The sequence below is a fragment of the Gossypium hirsutum genome, chromosome A08, assembly GCF_007990345.1.
Source record: "Gossypium hirsutum isolate 1008001.06 chromosome A08, Gossypium_hirsutum_v2.1, whole genome shotgun sequence".
NCBI lineage: Eukaryota > Viridiplantae > Streptophyta > Magnoliopsida > Malvales > Malvaceae > Gossypium > Gossypium hirsutum.
Window position 1 is genome coordinate 1,665,267 of NC_053431.1, and position 18,164 is coordinate 1,683,430.

Sequence of the window (18,164 nt, forward strand, 5' to 3'; positions counted from 1 at the left end):
CCAGGAGGAGAAGAAGCTTCATCGGCGCCGTTTCTTAAACAATGATGGCGTTCAACGGCCTCGACCTTAGCCCGTTCTCCGATGGCGACGAGGAGGGCCAAGATCGCGACCACAAGGTAATCTCCCTCCCTTTTAAACTTTGTTTTTTTGTTCTTTTCTAAGATGAATCAAAATCAAAACCGAAAAGAAAACCCAAAAAAAGAAAAAGAAAAACGGAAGAAACCAGGGAGCCTTTCGAAAATCACCTTTTTTTTTATTGATTTCCTGTTCTTTTGATACAATATGCGCCTCCCTTTTTTTTAGATTCCAGAAAATGGCCTTTTATACCCAAGATAAAACAAAACCAATATTACAATCAAAATGTATTTTTTATCTGCTGTTGTTTTCTATTTTTGCGTTTTTTTTGTGTCCTCTGTTGCTTTGTGTTGCAGGTGTTGATGAAGCTAGTAGGTGCGGATGGGACGCGACAAATGATGGTGGCGTAGAGGGTCAAGGGTGCGGGGTACGGCGACGGCGCCAGAAGGCCGAAGGTCTAAAGACCATAGATGCGGCGCTAGGGTTTCTTTTCTGAAACCCTAGCTTAGCTTTGAGGGGGTTGGGCTAGTTGGGTCTTGTTTTGGGCTCCGGGTTAGGCTAGGTCTAGGTGGGTTTGGAATTGGGCCAAGGCAAATTGGGTAATGGAATTAGGGCAAAATTGGGCTGTACACTCACTAATAGATCTTATTTTAACAATAATCGACTTAACAAAAAAAAATAAAAAAGAGAAGGAAAAACAAACAAAAGAACTCCTGTTGTTTGGTAACCACAAAGCCTTGACCAAATCTGAAATCAAACCATATAAGGCTCCAAATTATCCCGATTGTTATTTTTTCATCCACAAAACTCGAACTTAAGACTTTACTTAAAAATGATTGAGCTGCTTGTTACGCTATTAACTGTCGCATTCTTTCGTAATGAAATCTACGCAAAATAGTGAATAATGTATGGCAACAAAGCTAACTCATGAAAACAATAACAATTGACCACCACAATCTCATAATCACTTAGCTTTTAAAATATTGTTTATATAAGATTTACAACAAAATCTGGATGTAAATACCTGAGGGTATTCAGCTCTGCTTTCAAGTTTGGAGACTCATGAGGGAGTTGAGAGTATCTCTTATTGCTGCCATAGAGGCAAACGGATTTAAATGCCCTCAGATAACTTCTTCAAACAAAGCTCTCGAATAGATTGAAGGAAAACCCTGTTTATGTTTGAGAGGAAGAATATAATACGCCGGCTCATGTTGTTAATGCTACGTTTCCTTCACGTGGAGAGAGATTCGATCTTGTTCTTGTTGCGGCCTTACCTGAAAACCATTCGAGGAAAGTGGGTTGAATCTGTTAGTTCCGTGATGAACTTGATAAGAAAGATACAGTATTTCAACTCTGTTATATGAACCAAAGGCAGGATCAACCAAATATTTTCATCAATTAATAGAAATCTTCTCGGTGAAACCAGATCGAAGAATTTAGGCTTTGAAAGAAACACGTCGGCGTAAATATACCTAGCTTACAACTACAAGATGATAAAATCCACAAAAAACAGCATAATCCATCTAAAATATTGAACAATTATTAAATAGTTTAAGAATTTGGTTATCAAGAAACTGTTGATCATGGAGCAGAAACGAAAACAATCAGACTTGTTGCCAGTTGCCGCTGTAAAATAATGACCTCGTTACTGGCTAGATGTCAATAATGGCTTCTTGAACCGAGATTAGTCAGACCTACAACCTGGTTTTAAGAGTGCCTATGACCGGATTAGGTTTTTAACATATAGAGGTTCCTTTATGGACTCAACCAATCACTAAGGGCCTGGTCTGGGATGGGAAAAAGAATGCTCAAAGAGTTGGAGCCCTTCTTAAAATCAGCTTTTCAGCTATAAGTGAGTCCTCTGGGCAAGGCTTTCTAGGCTCACCAAATATAAGACTCGTAATAAAGCAAGGGAAGTCTACGAAGGCATGCAGGTGACAAAATCGGTCAAAGATATTGTCAAAGATATGAGCAAATGCGTGAAATATTATGCCAGCAGCTACCATTGTGCCACCAGCCTATGGTCAAAAGTGCACAGCGTAGAAATGGCCATTGTGAGAAAACACAATGGTGCAAGAAGGTAATTTAGCAAGCTATTTTGATAAATCATTTAGTCACACATAACCAAACACATCATCACCGTTAATGATAAGAGAACTGACCTTCGTCTTTTTCCACTTTTCTTCTACTTCGCCAAAGAAGTCGGATAGGAGTACCAGCGAACCCAGCATCTGAGCGAAGTTGCTTCTCCATATAACGTCGGTAGGTCTCCGGGAATAGTTTTGCATCATTAACGAAGAAAACAAATGTAGGTGGCCTAATAGCTGCCTGCAAAAGGAGAGATTATTGGATACAAAGTGTCACATAAACTACATTATTCGAGTTAAAGATTTAGAACTGCAGAAGAAAAGAATTGCTCCATCAAGAAAGGGCATGCTAACCGAAGTCCAGGGCACAAGAACTGTCCCTAGGATGTGCTATAGGTGATTAATTGCTATGAACCAAACAGAAAGAGGAATACGACAAGTGCATCTTCATCTAAGTGCTTTTCCCATATTTAATTATATATACTACAAGTGGTTTAGACTTTATATTATATTTAATACTAAATAAATAAGAACTAGAATTTGGAAAGGAAGAACAACATTTCTAAAAGACCAATTCCCCAATAGTAATGTATAAACGAAGATAGCACTTGCACACAAAGCTGCTTATTGTGATTAACAAACAGGTGCGGTCCTTGCAAACAACTGATAACAGCCAAAACATATGGAAATTATACAGACTAAGCTCCGTTTAAAGAATGAAGATTTCAGTCTCTTGAAACGTTGAATGGTTCATTTGCACAAACAAATAATAGGCTATCTCATGTTGGCAGCTCCCTAGCATAGAAATGGGCGGCAAAATATTCATATCTAACAGCAGCTAGAAATCAGTTTCAAACAACTTAATAAAAAATCCCATGGCATTATGGTTAATGGATGGTTCAATATGATGTAAGACTGAAATGAAATAGTTTCAAATGTTGGCACCAAGAAGAAAAGCCGAGAAAGTGGAAGTTTCTGATAAGGAAATGGTGGCAGACGAAGAGAAGATTCAGGAAAAGAATAGGTTTGGAAATGAAGCAGCTAGCTTTAGGAAAGAATGAACTGCAAAACAGCTCAAATTTGAAGAAGGTGAATCGGCCTTTATAAACATATACAGATAACAACAGAACAATCCCAATAAATAGCACCATGATATAATTGATTATTTTGCTAAGTAACAAAAATACCTGAGTGCAATAATAAACACGTCCTCTCTTGCCACCTCGTGTCCTAGGAGGGGGTTTGAATGCTATTGCTTCCCGAATCACTTGATTCAATATTGCCGTGCTAAGTCTTCTTGCTCTCTCCTTTTCAACTGTGCTAGCTGCAACAATTACCCTGAATCCAAAAATACAATTAGTGCAAAAAAGATACGACATAATGGTTAATAATATGGTCTTACAACATCTTAACAACTCATAAACTCAGTTGTAACAATAAAATGATAAGATATGGCAGGTCAAACACATACTTTTCAACACTCTGACCGGTGATTGCAGTAGAATAAACAATGGGAGCCCAATCAAGCATGCGCATCGTCTCTCTAACATCTTGCTCGTAGTATGTTGCAGTTTTCTGGTTTTTATTTGGTATTGTATCCCATTTGTTTACAACAATCAGACAACCCTTTCCTTCTTTCTCTATTCTCTCAGCAATTCTAGTATCCTACGACAACAAGACAAAATAACACAACCGTTAACAAAATAATCAAAAGGACAATTAGGGGGCAAAAATTCATCAGATTAACAGGTCAAGACACATACCTTGTTTTATTATAGAAATATCAATAAGTTAATATGAAAAATATCTCAAAGTTTGGTTACCACTAAATTTACTTCGTACTGAACTTCCTAAATCAATATTATCTTCAATCAACTAATAGACAAACAATTCAATTATTTATAGAAAGATTTGAAGATAAAAAAAATGGAAAAAGCATCCAAAAAGGAGCAAGAATTTCAAATCCAAGCCCATATATTGTATTCTTTTTTTCATTTTTGCATTTTTCCCCTTTTGTAAACCTTCAGTAAGAATCCATCAACCTTAATCGTTGAATTAGGAAAGGCTAGTTAGGATTATATTAGTGAATATAGCAGGGGTTGTACCAAAAATGAGAAGATGCACAACGATTGACTCAAATACAAAAACAGAGCATATTCCATGGTCTTCCTTGGTCTTTTTGCTGAAAATTCAAAACTTCCAATAGTCACCAAGGATTGGGGGCAGTATAAATCACTAGACCTTTACCAAGAACTTTCATTTTCAAGAATCAAAGTAAGGCAGCAGCAGCAACCACAACAATATTATTTTCCAGTACATTTATCACTGATTTGTTAATTTCCACTTTCTTCCAAGGAGAAGTCAATGATTATAGGACTAATTGAATCTTGCTTACGCTTGAATTGTTTATTGAGGAAATCAAAGCTCATGTGTGCAATTGTTGCATTGATTTGCCAGTCATTACCATTAAATGGATGACATTAATTTTCATAAGATCTCTAAATTGTTACATCTAAATCAACTTGGTATAACTTGATTTAACAAATACAAAAATCTGTCATCATATTTCCATTCTATATGTTCAAGCACTGCTTAACACTGCAATATGGCTAACACTATATGCTGATGAAGGACAGACCAAGCATCTTGAATCCATAATATTAGTAACGCCATTTGTCTAGAAATCACCGATAGAGTACCTGTTCAGTTATGCAAGCCATGGCCTCAATGACTAGAGCAACGACATCAGACCGACGGATGGCACGGAATGCTCTGTTCACTGATAAAGCCTCAGTGGTACTACCCGATGAAGCTACAGATGCCCTTCTTCTGATCCCGGCAGTATCAATAAGCCGGAACTTCTGCAAAATGATGACCCACGTATTAAGTTTCAGAAAGAAACTGGAATTCAAAAGCAAACAGACCTCGGGACATTATTTTTCTTTTCTACTCATTCTTTATCACCGGTCCCTTCAAGCATAAAAAAATTTGATCTCCCACTCATAGAAGCGGAACCAAGACATGCAGGCTATCAGCTGTAATAAAGGTATTTCTGAACTAAAGAAACCTGGCCATCAGGTCCAACAAATTCTGTATCAATTGCATCACGAGTGGTACCACTGATGGGGCTCACAATTGTTCTATCCTCCCCAAGCAAAGAATTTAGAATGCTGCTTTTACCAACATTTGGTCGACCAACAATTGCAATCGAGGGGACATAATTCTCTTCCTCGTCCATATTTTCTACATCCTACAATACAATCAAGAAGCCACGTGCTTAGCAGAGAAAGCAATTGAGATTATCATTAAGAAATATAAAAATTAAGAACAGTTCCACAAAGGAAATGGAAAAGTTGAGCACAAGAAATTAAACGGAACTGTTAACAAAGAGAAATCATAAAGCCAAATTACCTCAGTCTTTTTAAGCCCTGAACAAACAAGATCAAGAAGCTCCCCAGTTCCAGTCCCAGATAAAGCAGAAATAGGAATCGGAGAGAACCTGGCTTTATGGTTGAACGAATTCATCAAAAGTTAAGCAGAAGTGAAATAAAATAACAGCTTTCCTAGGTCTACCAAAAATAAAAAGAGATAACTTGAGATAATAAACCTCTCCAAATAAAAAGCAATAGTCACCAACCAAATCTTTTTTCTCAGTGGTAAAAGTAGAAAGAAAGAGGAAAATTGGAAGTGGCATGAGGTTGAGGGAGAGAAAGAGAAAGGCAGAGACAGAGCTACTCCAGTAACATCAGAGCTAAGTTTTTAATGCCATGCAAACTGTAAGCTACACTCAACGCATAGCCAATAAGCATTAAGTATTGAAAACCAAAAAAATCTCAGCAAAACAGAACTTAAGAATTACCCCAATGACCAAAACTCTGATGCTTGCATGACTCCTTTCCGTGGAGATTCACACTTATTCACTGCAAGGACAATATATTTACTTGAGTAGCTCTTTCGAAGCCAGTCTGCAATCTCCACATCAGCTGCCGTTAGACCAGCCTGTTCAGTATCATACAAACAAGAACTTGGCAAGTTGAACTATTCAAAAGATATAGAATAATGGATAGTTGGTTTCATTTCATATAACTGAAACAGATTGCTGCCAAGATAAACAATTATCAAGGTAGATAAAATATCCATTAAGTTATCCACCATACTGATGCATAATTTTCCTAGATTTTGATTCCCAAGTTTTTCCCTTCTAAAAGCATCTAATCCTCACATACAGGCAGCCAGCTCTCAAGACTATTTCTTCATAGCTTCTTCAAATTTTAGTTAAGAAATTTTCTTTTATTTTGCACATATATATAACATAAAAGAAAAACAGTATAGCTACTTGCACTCAGGTCAATGCTTAGGACCTTCCTTGCCTATGCCAGAAGAGATGGAGCAAACATGTAAAAGTTTACAATTCTTTGGCTAGGAAAACAAAGCCATAGTGCCTTTTTTATGTGACAATTCAAACAAATTGGCAGTTGGAAAGCCCAACTTCAGTATAAGTCTATGAGAAACTATAACCTTATATGTAAAAATGCTACATAACAAACTTCAATTCTCCAAGGCAGAGTTGTTTCCTAGTCACCTTCAGTGTCTAGTTAAGTTCCTTGATGCCAGCAAGCACTCAAGGCAATACATGATTCAACTTAAATGTTTATTCACTGTCTTGTTACTTTCAAAACATTTTCTAAATAATTATTTAGCCACTCAGTTACTCCAACAACTTGGAACGTTTTCAATGGTCAGTGATTTTATTTCATTAGATTGCAATTTTAAGTAAATTTAAGAATAAAATACTATCATTCCTTTTTCCATTCAGCTTAAAAGAGATCCTAAATCTCTTTCTTTCTTTCTTTCTTTTTTAATAAATCCAAAACTCAATCAAACATTCACGAGAAACGTGATTCAAATGTGCTAGATAAACTTTCTCGACCTTTTGTATTATTAGGTCAAAGTTCCAAAAGAAAACAATGATGGCCAACGTAAGAAACAGGAAGTGTACCTGCCCATCTACAAGGAATATAATGACAGATGCTTCTTCAACAGCTGCAGTAGCTTGCCGTTCAATCATAGAAGGCATCCTTGCAACAGCTGCCTCTCTAGAGAGTAATGAAATCCCATCCATGCCAATAGTTGTTGAAATAGCCAAGTCTTCCATTACATTAGCCTGTGACTTTGACACATTTATAACTCCTCCAGTATCAACCACCACAAATTCATGATCTCCCCAGAAAGATCTACCATACAATCGATCCCGGGTAACCCCAGGTTCATCCACCACAATCGCCCTGTTTCCCTGTAAACAAAATTCATGAAAGAGTGACATTTTTGACAATCTAAAAGCATACACTTAGTTACACATTGCCGATCATTTGGTCACTCATAAGAATTAAAGAAATATTTGTGGACTATACCCCCACAAGGCGATTAAATAATGCTGATTTCCCAACATTTGGCCTTCCAACTATTGTGACTTTTGGAAGAAGATGGTCAGGAATCTGCAAAAGGATTTAAAATTTTCGGTCAGTAGTAACAAAATTTCTAGTATATCTTAAAAAGGAGAGTCCCCATTTACATCCTAAAAGATATTTTTTGAACTACATCACAATAATCATTGGTTCAAAAAGCTATTTGTAAATTTAAGTATTTAACAGACATTTCAAAAATGAAACAGAAGTTCATATGCCTACGCTCTCAGCTTTTCAATATGTTTCCGCCATACATATTTCCAATCTTTCAAAATTTTAAGCTACGGCATCACATAGCTCTCAAAAAATATGAAACTGGTATAAGGCACATAGATAACACAGAGCAGCTAAAAACAGCCATGAAATATCTCAGCTTGCAAAAACAGTTAAAAAGCAACAGACTGGTACAACAATATTCTTTCAAGTAATGTTAAAACAGAAACAAACCAATAAAACCCTTGCACCAGTATTAAAGCATTGACAATATGTACATCATCATAAAATGGAATTCCAACCTAGAACACAAATTTTGCCATGCTGCAAATGTTTTTTCTAAGCACTGAATTTCCAAAGAGCTTTAAAACAATACACTAACAAGTAAAGAAGACGCAACACACTGTGACAAAATAGAAAGAACAAGAAAAATGAAGCAAAGATAATCAGTTCTCTCTTGCAAGTTACAATCATATGGTTTCAAGTCACCCCTTCAGAAACTAATTAGCACGGTAATCATCATAATCGGGAGACAACAATAACCAAAGATAGTACGCTTTACTTACAGTTTTGGTTGCACCTTTACGCCTCTTCTGCTTTCCTTTAAACCCCTTAAGATCATCTGTCTCGTCCTCTGAGAAAAATATATATAACAATAATATAATTTTGGGAAGAATTAAAAATAACAAGCAGTCAAACACAATTACGTGAGAACAGTTGTTATAATTTAACTTCTGACTTAATATTTAACCAAATAAAACACCTTATTTAGCAACTTTTCGAAAATAAATAAATAAATAAAAGTCAAGATATATGTTGTCAGGGCTCGTACTTTTTTTATTTAAAACTTCTAATCCAATAATTGTCAAATTTTACTTACTCCTATATATGCTCACTGAGTTCCTAATAATTTGCTTACTGATTTCGTAATAATTTACTTGCTCTGCTCATTAGTTCATAATAATTTGCTTCTGAAATTACTATATGATTAGATAAATATATTGATATTTAGATCGTCAATTTTGACAGAAAATAAATACTATTGCACTAGGATTCTTAAATCGAAAAGAAAGAGAGAGAGAGAGAGAGAGAGAGAGAGAGAGAGAGAGAGAGGATTTATTTCTTTAATTCAGTGACTGAATCTCAATTTTGATTAAAGGTTAGGCACAATACAAAAAAAGGCCAATGAGAAAGGGAAAAAAAGGAGTAACGAGAGGTAAATTACCAATGGTTAATTGGCGAGATAAGGAAGTCGAATAGCTACGAACGGCATCTTTGGCTTCGGATTCAAGTGCTTCCAAGTCCAAATCATCGTCCTCATAAAATTCTTCTTCGTCTTCCTCCTCCTCCTCCTTCTCCCCCGCCGCCGCAGCTTCTTCTTCTTCGTCGTCTAGAAAACCTATGAATCCGTCGGAGTGAGGAGGCGGAGAAGTGGCAGAGGTGCAGCGGCAGAGAAACGGAGAAGGGAGGGAGGAAACCGGCGGAGGAGAGAAATTAGAACGAATAGGGCGAAGAGGAAGAGAGGAAAGTGTGGCAATGGGAGAAAGGAGAGTGAGTGATTTAGCGAAAGGGAGGAATTGGATACTACAAAAACATGCCATTTTTCTTCTTTCAAGCTGTTTCAGAACTTTCAGAGTGTTCAAAAAAAAAAACCGAAACTTCAGGGGAGGGAGGTTTGGCTTTGGCGGTTGAGACTTTACAGAGGTTTATCCTTTCTCCCGGTTTAATTCCACCAGACATCCTAAACTATAAACTTCATTTTCAATTGGTCCCTAAATTTCGAAACATTCTAATTAAATCCTCAATTATATCAATTAGGTCCTTCCATTATTAAAATCTTTAATTTAACTATTAAATGACACACAAAATCTTATGTGACTAAAATGAATTTTTCAAAGAAAAGAAAAATAAAATTAAAAACTAAAAATAAAGTAAAACCGGAAAAAAATAGAGAATAAACAATAACTTTTTTAAAAGCTTCGAAAACTTTTAAATCAATAATTTTACAACATTCATATTCAAAATATTTATTTTTCTTTAATTTTTTTCATTTTAAATTATGTCACATGAGATTTGACGTTTAATTTAACAATTAAGTTAACTATTCTAATAACGAAATGACTTTATTGAGATATCACTGGTAATTTGAGTCAAAGTTTAATTTTAGTCTCTCTTTTCTACTAAAATTAGAGGTTTAATATTTAATCAATATAATTTGATATAATTTAGTCATTTATTTTTAAAATATTGTTGATAATAATTTGAGAAATAGCTAAAAAAAACAATGTCTCTTACGGAATAAGTTATATTATTATTAGAATTTTTTTTATCTTTTTGTATAAATTTAATAAAAATTCACATACCATAAGATTTGAGCCTAATACATCATAATATTTAAACCAAAATTTTATTTGATTTATGCGTAAAATTTTAATAAATATATATTTTTTAAATCCATTCACATCATGGTATGCTATAATCTAGTATTTAATGATATTATTAGTTGTTGCTATCAAAGTGACGACATATGAATTTTTTTTTACAATTATTCGACCACACGCAGAATGAAGAATCTAATAAATTGTTCAACTAATAATAATTTTGCATTTGATCATGCAAATAGGGGGAAATCATAAAGTTAAAAATTTTTGTTTAAATAATTTCATTATATATTCTGATTATATCGACTATTTTTTACACGAACTACCTATAAGCCTTTCCAACCCATATATATAGAAGGATAATATGTTTCTACATACTCGAATCTATATCTCTTCTGCATTGATAACAATACCTATATCAACCTAGCTAAATAAAAGCTAATCAATCCTATTTTATCCATTATAAATTTGCACTAACTCAAGTGAAAATTTAATCAAATACATTGGACAATAATAAATTTATATAATAATTGAATACTGAAAATAACTCTTTATAAAAAAATAATATTAATTTAAATTAAAAAAATTAAATTATTTTAAATTGAGATTAAAATATCAAATTATATCTATTAAATGATAAAAAATTGACGCTAAATTCGGTACTTCTTTCTCTTATATTAAAAGAATAATTAAAAATATGACTAAATAAACCAAAATCATAACCTTTTAAAATGCGCCAAAAGTTTGAAAAATAAAATGGGAGGTGATTTATTTTATTTTAAAATAAAAATGTTTAGCTTTATCTTTAAACCCACAAACCTTTCTCGTCTATTATAAACTTGTCCTCTTTAAAAAAAAAGAAAAAATTACATTTTTTATATGTTTCATCTAATTTTATTTTTGTGTTGAACGAAAAAAAAAAACTTCTAATTTATTATTGTGTTATCTTAAATTCAAGATTCGTCGTACATGAATTTAAATTCATCTTTATAAATTTTATATAAAAATACAAAAAAGTCAGAATATGCCATTACTCCTTGAACTTTGTCAAATTTTAAATTTAAATCTATGATTAAAATTTATCAAAATTTTAATTTGGAAATTTTTTTGACAAAGTCAAGTTGGAATTTTAATCGATCAATTTTAATAAAAAATACTTACTATTTTTATAAAAAAATTCCTCATTGATAGGTAAAAAATAAACATATTAAATTGACAAATTTTAATATGCCATTACCTTAATGATTGGGATTTTGAATTTGAGAAAGTAAATGGATTACATTTTTAACTTTAAAATAAAGAGAACAAACCTCAAATTCTTTACAAGTCTATAGACTAACATCACATTCTAACCAAAACAAAAACACACTTATAATAATAATTGGTACTTTATAAAAGGAATCGAGTTTTTAGTCTTTTCATAACTAAACTAATATCTAGTTGGCTCGTAACATCAACTCAGCTTTGGACTTAAATATAATAGATATAAATATAGATAGATATTTGTCATAAATTAATCTAGATAATTCAATTCAGATTATATGGCTTAGCCCCAAAAAATAATTTATAGGCATAATGCATATATAAATGAAAATATGGAATCAGTTTTACCCAAAGGTTACCAAAAACATAAAAAAGCAACATCAAATATTTTAATGTATAGTTATAAACCTCTCACATGACTTAAACTGTGCCCTAGAGTTAGTTCTTTTAACCTATATTTCAAAAAAACACAAATTTAATAACCAACTGCCCTTTATTTTTTCTTCAGTTGATATTACACTCATTTAGGAACTATAATCCATCTACCAACATGATCATCGTTATCATATGGTATTATTGGTCTGATGTTGATCGGTTTCGTCGGGATTTTCAGTTTCATCTGGGGGGGTTACAGTTTCAGAGTTTACCTTACTTTCATTTGAAAATTTGTTGTTATCTTCTGTGGCATTAACTACTGGTTGTTTCTCCATCATCCCGGAGAGAGCTAGGCTCGGAGACCATTCGAGGACGTCGTCGATTATGTTCGACATCCGTTTTTGATACCTGCAAGAGTAGTATAAAAGGGTTTAGATGTATGATGCCGAATGATTCCAAGAACACCAGTCCAGAATGATTGAAACTGTTAACGAAACACATGATGTATACACACATATGTAAGTGCTTGAAGACTACAATTGTCCTCCTAAATTCTAGATCAAGTGTGAAGATGCCTTTAATGATGGAAATCATGAAGCACTGTATGGGCCTTTTAAAGCACTAATAGATAAAAGTACCATGGTGGCCTTTGTACTAAGAGTAGGATTGCATTTTGCCCCAACTACTAAAAAATATAGGGCAAATAGTCCCTATACGTTAAATCAAAAAGTAAACTAATCCTTCAATTAAAATTTTCACCATTTCTATTGTTAAAAACAGATCCCTCTACGTCAGCATGATGTACATGTGGCATGCCACATATCATTGTCTGGTTATCCCGTTAGCTACGCCAGTTTTTAATAGCACAAATAGATGAAATTTTTAATAGAAAGCACCAATATGCTCTTTGAACTAATGTATATGGAATGATTTGCTCATTTTTTGAGTAGACAGGGCAAAATGTAATCCAACTTCTAGTACAAGGGCCTCCATGGTACTTTTACCGCAATAATATGATCACACTGCTCTCTGGATTAATAGGAAAAAAAAATAAAAAAATCTTATGACCAAGAGCAGATTTGGAACTGACCTTGCTCTAGCAGCCTCATCAGGAGCATGATGCCTCAGCAGCAATATAACCAAGACAGCCACAATTGCATAAAACAGTCTTGCTGTCCATTTTGGACGTTCTTCTTCATCTTTTTTGGGCAAAAACCGGAACAATTCTCGCAGCGTTGCTTCCTCAGCAAGGATGTTAGGGAAGAACCAAATACGCTTTCCCAGGACGATCCATGCAGCACCAAATATTGCAGCTCTCACTACAAAGTTTAAAATTTGAATGAAAATAGAGAAAAGAAAAGCAAACATGCAATAGAAAAAAGGTACAGAAAAACAGAAAAAACCGGTGATTTGAACAACTAAAATTGATCATGCAAATAACCTTTTACAAACCAGGATCAGAGCCAGGCAGTTCAAGACACTAATCTGTTTTAACTCAACAGCAATAAGTGCAAACATAAGGGGTTTACCAAGGTAGTTCCACTTGTCCCTAAATTTGACCGGAAAGTTGGTTTGAGATACAACATGTATCTCTGGCTCACTATTTTACTTCCTAAAGGAATTTTTGGTGATATATTACGCAGTTGGTAATTTAGTTTATGGGGAATACTAGTGGAAAGGAAATTAACATACAACGTTTCCTCTTCCAGTATAAAGTCAGTTATAGCCCACATGAATTTTGTTATATTTTTGTGTTCCCAAAGACCATAGCTCAGTTCAGTTCCCATGTCATATGCTATTGTTATTTCAGTAGTATACACACACAAGAGAGAAAGAGAGATTGGAGAACATACAATCGCTACCAATTCATAAGTTTTATATTATCAGTGACTAAGACAGATGCTTACTGACAAGACGAATAGAAAGGACACAACTACATGCACATCTGTCTTGTATGTACCTATCTTATTGGCAAGACCGAAATAACAAATGCACCATCTACATAGAAAGGGTGCAACCTACATGCACATCAGTATTGTATGTGCAGTAACCCAAGTAAGAGAGAATTAATGTAACTGCTTACATCAAGTGGCATTATTAGGCCAAAAGTTTAGTTGCATTAACCGAAATTTAAACCTGAGCAAAGAATTACACTAACATTAGATAAAACTGTAATGATATAGAATTACAATCTTAGAATAGCACACATGACAACAGGGTTCAGTGCCTAAAAAACAGGGTTTAAAAGTAATGTAATATTTACTTAGCAAATAAAACCCAAATGGGCATAAAAACCTTGCTTGATAGGCAAGGAATTGTACCAACATCATTTCAAATGCTAGTCACCAACCCCAAAATCAAACTAACAACTGCTTTCTTCGGCCAGCATTTACAAACAATGTTTCTACTTTAACATAGTAAACAAAGAAAATTTAGTTTTGAATAGCATTAAAATGTTCCTAATATTGGAAAAGAATTAACCAAATTACATAGAAAAGGATACAATGAATATTAATATCAAATAACATCCAGAAAAAGAAATTAATAGAGAAAAACTTACATAAAAGCAAGGAGAGAATAAGTAGAAGAAGTCCCGCGCATGAGTAGAGTATTAGTAATTTGCATCGATGTGGATATACAGGAAACAAGCAGATTGCAAGAGTCAATATGGGCCAGAAAAATGAGAGAAGTGTCTGCCATAATGGCCTTCGTTTCACAAACGTCCATGCAAAAAAGGCATCATTTTCAGAGAACACTCGCTCCTGCAAAAGGGGTCAGAACCAGATAAAAGCATTAGTTTGAGGAAGACAGGTGATTCTGCAGAATAACAACAATATGGATAAGAAAACAGAGAAAGCATAAGAAAAATAGCCATAGCCAATTGCAAGAGCAAATGGAGGCTGTTTCAAATGGCAATGTCAGCATTCCGAAATGCAATAATTTAGAAGCTTAGTTTCATGTGAAAGCAGACTTTATATTGTCTTCCCAAATAATGACAATGTGTCTGCTTTAGTTAATAGTGTAATTTTGTAATAATTAACTGGTTTAATGACGAATAAAATGAATAATGCAAGTTTAACTGAACAATAAATGCATATTACTTCTAGAGCAAATATGAAAACAGCACCAGAGCATTTAAGGCACAGAAATTAGGGGGCAGGAGGTGGGGCAGGGACCATAAAATAAACTTTGTACAGAAGCAAATGACAGTGAATGTTTATAACATATAATACCTTTTGTCACAGAAAAGCATCCAAGACCACATGAAACAGAAGTTATCATCTTAGTCAGACCAAAAAGAGATTCCAATCCTTGATATATAGAAGACTTCAGGTTAGGGGATAACTCAATAAGATGAAACAAGCCCCTGAGACTTAGGTTGAGAAAACATAGTAGATCAATGTATATAAGTCTAGGCCTAAAGTATTTACAAATTGTAAGCATGAAATCTTCAGGTTTATCCTGAAAAATTTTGGACAGACCTAGTCTGCATTTTAAGATAACTCTTTGAATATATTAACAAAGTAAACAAGAATACACATTACATATAGACATATAGACACATAGAAATTTTTGTATAAGAATCTCAAACAGCCATACTACCTAAGAGTGAAATAAGTAAATGATTTATCAAATATTTTAATGTTACACAAATAAAATACTTACAGGAAAGATTTCTAAATGTGCAGGCCAGGTAGACAACTTTTTCTTCCCCGGACGAACAGTTTTCACCACACGGTCACACCGCACCAAAAGATTTTTTTGTAACAAATTATTGGCAATATCTTCAGTTTCAAGATCTCTATCTGATTCCAGTATTTCTTTAAGCTCAGGATGATTTTTCATAAAGCTTACAAAATCCTTCCCCCTAAAATATTCAACACGAGTTTCTTGCAAGACAGCCCATCTAGACTCCAAATCTTTATGGTCTCTAACTTTCTCAGCAAACAATTGATATACATCCTGCTTGGCAGCTTGTTTCTGGGTAGAAAGGAAATGTCACAGAAATTAAATAACAATAACATTATAAAATTCACGAATTATTATCACTTATAAAAATTGGCCAGGACAAACACATTGGAACACAAGTAACCCTCAAATTCAAGACACAAAGATCAAAATCAAGCCTAAAAACCAAATGTATGGGGATATGACCCTCCAATACATGGAAAACTTGGGAAAAAAATTGAGCATAATCGTATCAAATCCTCGCATTCAAGTAACATAAGTCCAGTTGGTCGGGCAAACAAGTACAAATCATAAAATCATCCTAGACAGTCAAGCAAAATATATCATCACAGATTTTTTAACCATTAGTAAGTTAAAATGCAATCATTTTTCCACAATGGAAACAACTTTTTCCGAATTTGTCTAGCAAACTTATCGAGACTAAGCCATCATAATTTCCACAATTTTACCATATCCACTACACCGAGCCTTTCCAGGAAAAGCATCAAACGTGATCATAATTTCCCTTCCTCATTTCCCCCCTTTTAATGCTTAATATAATAAAAAATAACATTTCAAAAGAAATAAACTAGATTTAAAAAAAAAAAAAAAAGATCATAGAATTTCTTGCCTCAATTCCCTCACATGAAAAATGTAATGCAATAATTAAACTAGTCCCAACAATTAATACAAATCAACATCTTATGATTTCTTAGCAATGCAAATAAAATTAGATTTTTCTCTTCGTTAAAAAAAAAAGATGTAATACACATATTCAAAAAAATCAGATCAAAAAACAAGTTTTTTTTTTAAAACTAAAAAGCATAGCGTCAATTAACAATTCAAAACAAAAACCCTAGATCGGAGAAAATAAATTAGAAAAAGAAAATGACGAACCCTAGGAGGAGTGTCGGAGCTGGGATCTCTGCCAACATTTTGTACGGACGCCGAAGATCTTCGAGCTTTCCTCTTCTCTGCTGCTCCTGATTTCTTCATTTTCCTTTTTCTTTTTCAAATTTTCGGATTTTCTTTCTTATTTATGGGTTTTCCTTTTTCCTTTTGAGTATTCTGTTTCTTTTATATATTTATTTTTCTCTTTCAATGGGAAACGACTGTTGAATAAAAATATATATTATAAACTCATGAGACTAATTTTTTATGCTTTTAAATGTTTAATTTACCCTCTCATTTTAATATTCAATTTGATTCTCGAGTCTGATTTTAGTTAGGGAAGGGTATTCGATTTTATCCAGTTTGATTTAATTAATTTTTTTATTTAACTTAATCAACTATAATTTACAAAAATTAACCCGATTAAATTAAAAGCTAAAAAACCGATATTAACACAGTTTGTTAATCAACTTTAATTATTAAATTTAGTTATTAAACTTGAATAATATATATTTTATATATTATAAATGATTAGAAAGTTAAATTAAATCATTCTTTGCTGGGTTAGTTTATAATTTTAAAAGTTGTTAATTAATTAAAATAATTATTCAAATTAAAATCTATTAAACCGATTAAATTAATCGAGTCGATTATAATAAAAATTTGTCTTTTTATTTGATTCTTTTTGATCCATATGTTGTATTTGGCCAATTTGTTGTGTTGTTGTTGTAGACTTGTAGTTTCTATTTTTTTTCAACAATGTATTGATTTAGTCATGTATATGCCGACACTTTATTATTGTAAACTGGCATTTCTCAATATGGGATCCATATATATCAAGGCAACTATTTGTATAGGTGCAAAATTAATTTGATTTTATATATTTTTATATTTTCTTTATAATTAATTGTTAAATTTATTAATATAATTGTATTTATTATATATGTCAAATTTCAACTTAGCTCAATATATCGATCATATAGATTTAAAATATCGTTTATATTAATATATATTTAAGGGTTAGAAGTATTTTACGTAAAACAAATAATTAAAATAATTTTTTTATTTAAAAATTGAATGTAACCTGAAATTCAATATTTGGATCATAAAAAAAGTTATAACATTGTATATGTAGGTCCTTTCTTTTAAGGATGTCCATTTGGTTTGTTCGTTTTTTAATAAAAAATTAAATAAATATTAGCCATTTATATTATTAAAATTGAATTTTTTTATTCAATTAGGTAGTTTTTTTACATAATAAATTTATTTATTATAAAATAAAAAAATATCGTTTTAATTGCCAAATTATAAGATCTGTCATTAACAATGTTGATTGATTTTTCTTTTGATCAATTATTAATTTATAAAATAAATAATATGCAAATTAATTTATTGTTTATGCATTCATGGTTACATTCGAAAACGAGCGTGGGTTCGATCAAATGGTTATCCCAAAAAATGCACTA

The 18,164-nt window shown here is 32.9% G+C and overlaps 2 protein-coding genes across 2 annotated transcripts; both read right to left on the reverse strand.

Moving 5' to 3' along the window:
- Positions 1–1,018: 1,018 nt before the first annotated feature.
- Positions 1,019–9,561, reverse strand: LOC107926226 (GTPase Der). The gene is made up of 12 exons (XM_016857015.2): positions 9,066–9,561; positions 8,407–8,474; positions 7,574–7,657; positions 7,162–7,455; positions 6,022–6,161; positions 5,574–5,661; positions 5,230–5,412; positions 4,862–5,023; positions 3,634–3,827; positions 3,350–3,500; positions 2,238–2,403; positions 1,019–1,349 (listed from the first exon to the last, which is right to left on the reverse strand). The coding sequence occupies exons 1-12, from the start codon at positions 9,439–9,441 to the stop codon at positions 1,282–1,284; spliced, it is 1,974 nt and encodes a 657-aa protein (XP_016712504.2). The 5' UTR covers positions 9,442–9,561; the 3' UTR covers positions 1,019–1,281.
- A 2,290-nt stretch (positions 9,562–11,851) lies between these two features.
- On the reverse strand, positions 11,852–16,972 carry LOC107926227 (uncharacterized). Its single transcript, XM_016857016.2, has 5 exons — positions 16,705–16,972; positions 15,526–15,840; positions 14,420–14,621; positions 12,950–13,178; positions 11,852–12,267 (listed from the first exon to the last, which is right to left on the reverse strand). The coding sequence occupies exons 1-5, from the start codon at positions 16,801–16,803 to the stop codon at positions 12,048–12,050; spliced, it is 1,065 nt and encodes a 354-aa protein (XP_016712505.2). The 5' UTR covers positions 16,804–16,972; the 3' UTR covers positions 11,852–12,047.
- Positions 16,973–18,164: the final 1,192 nt, after the last annotated feature.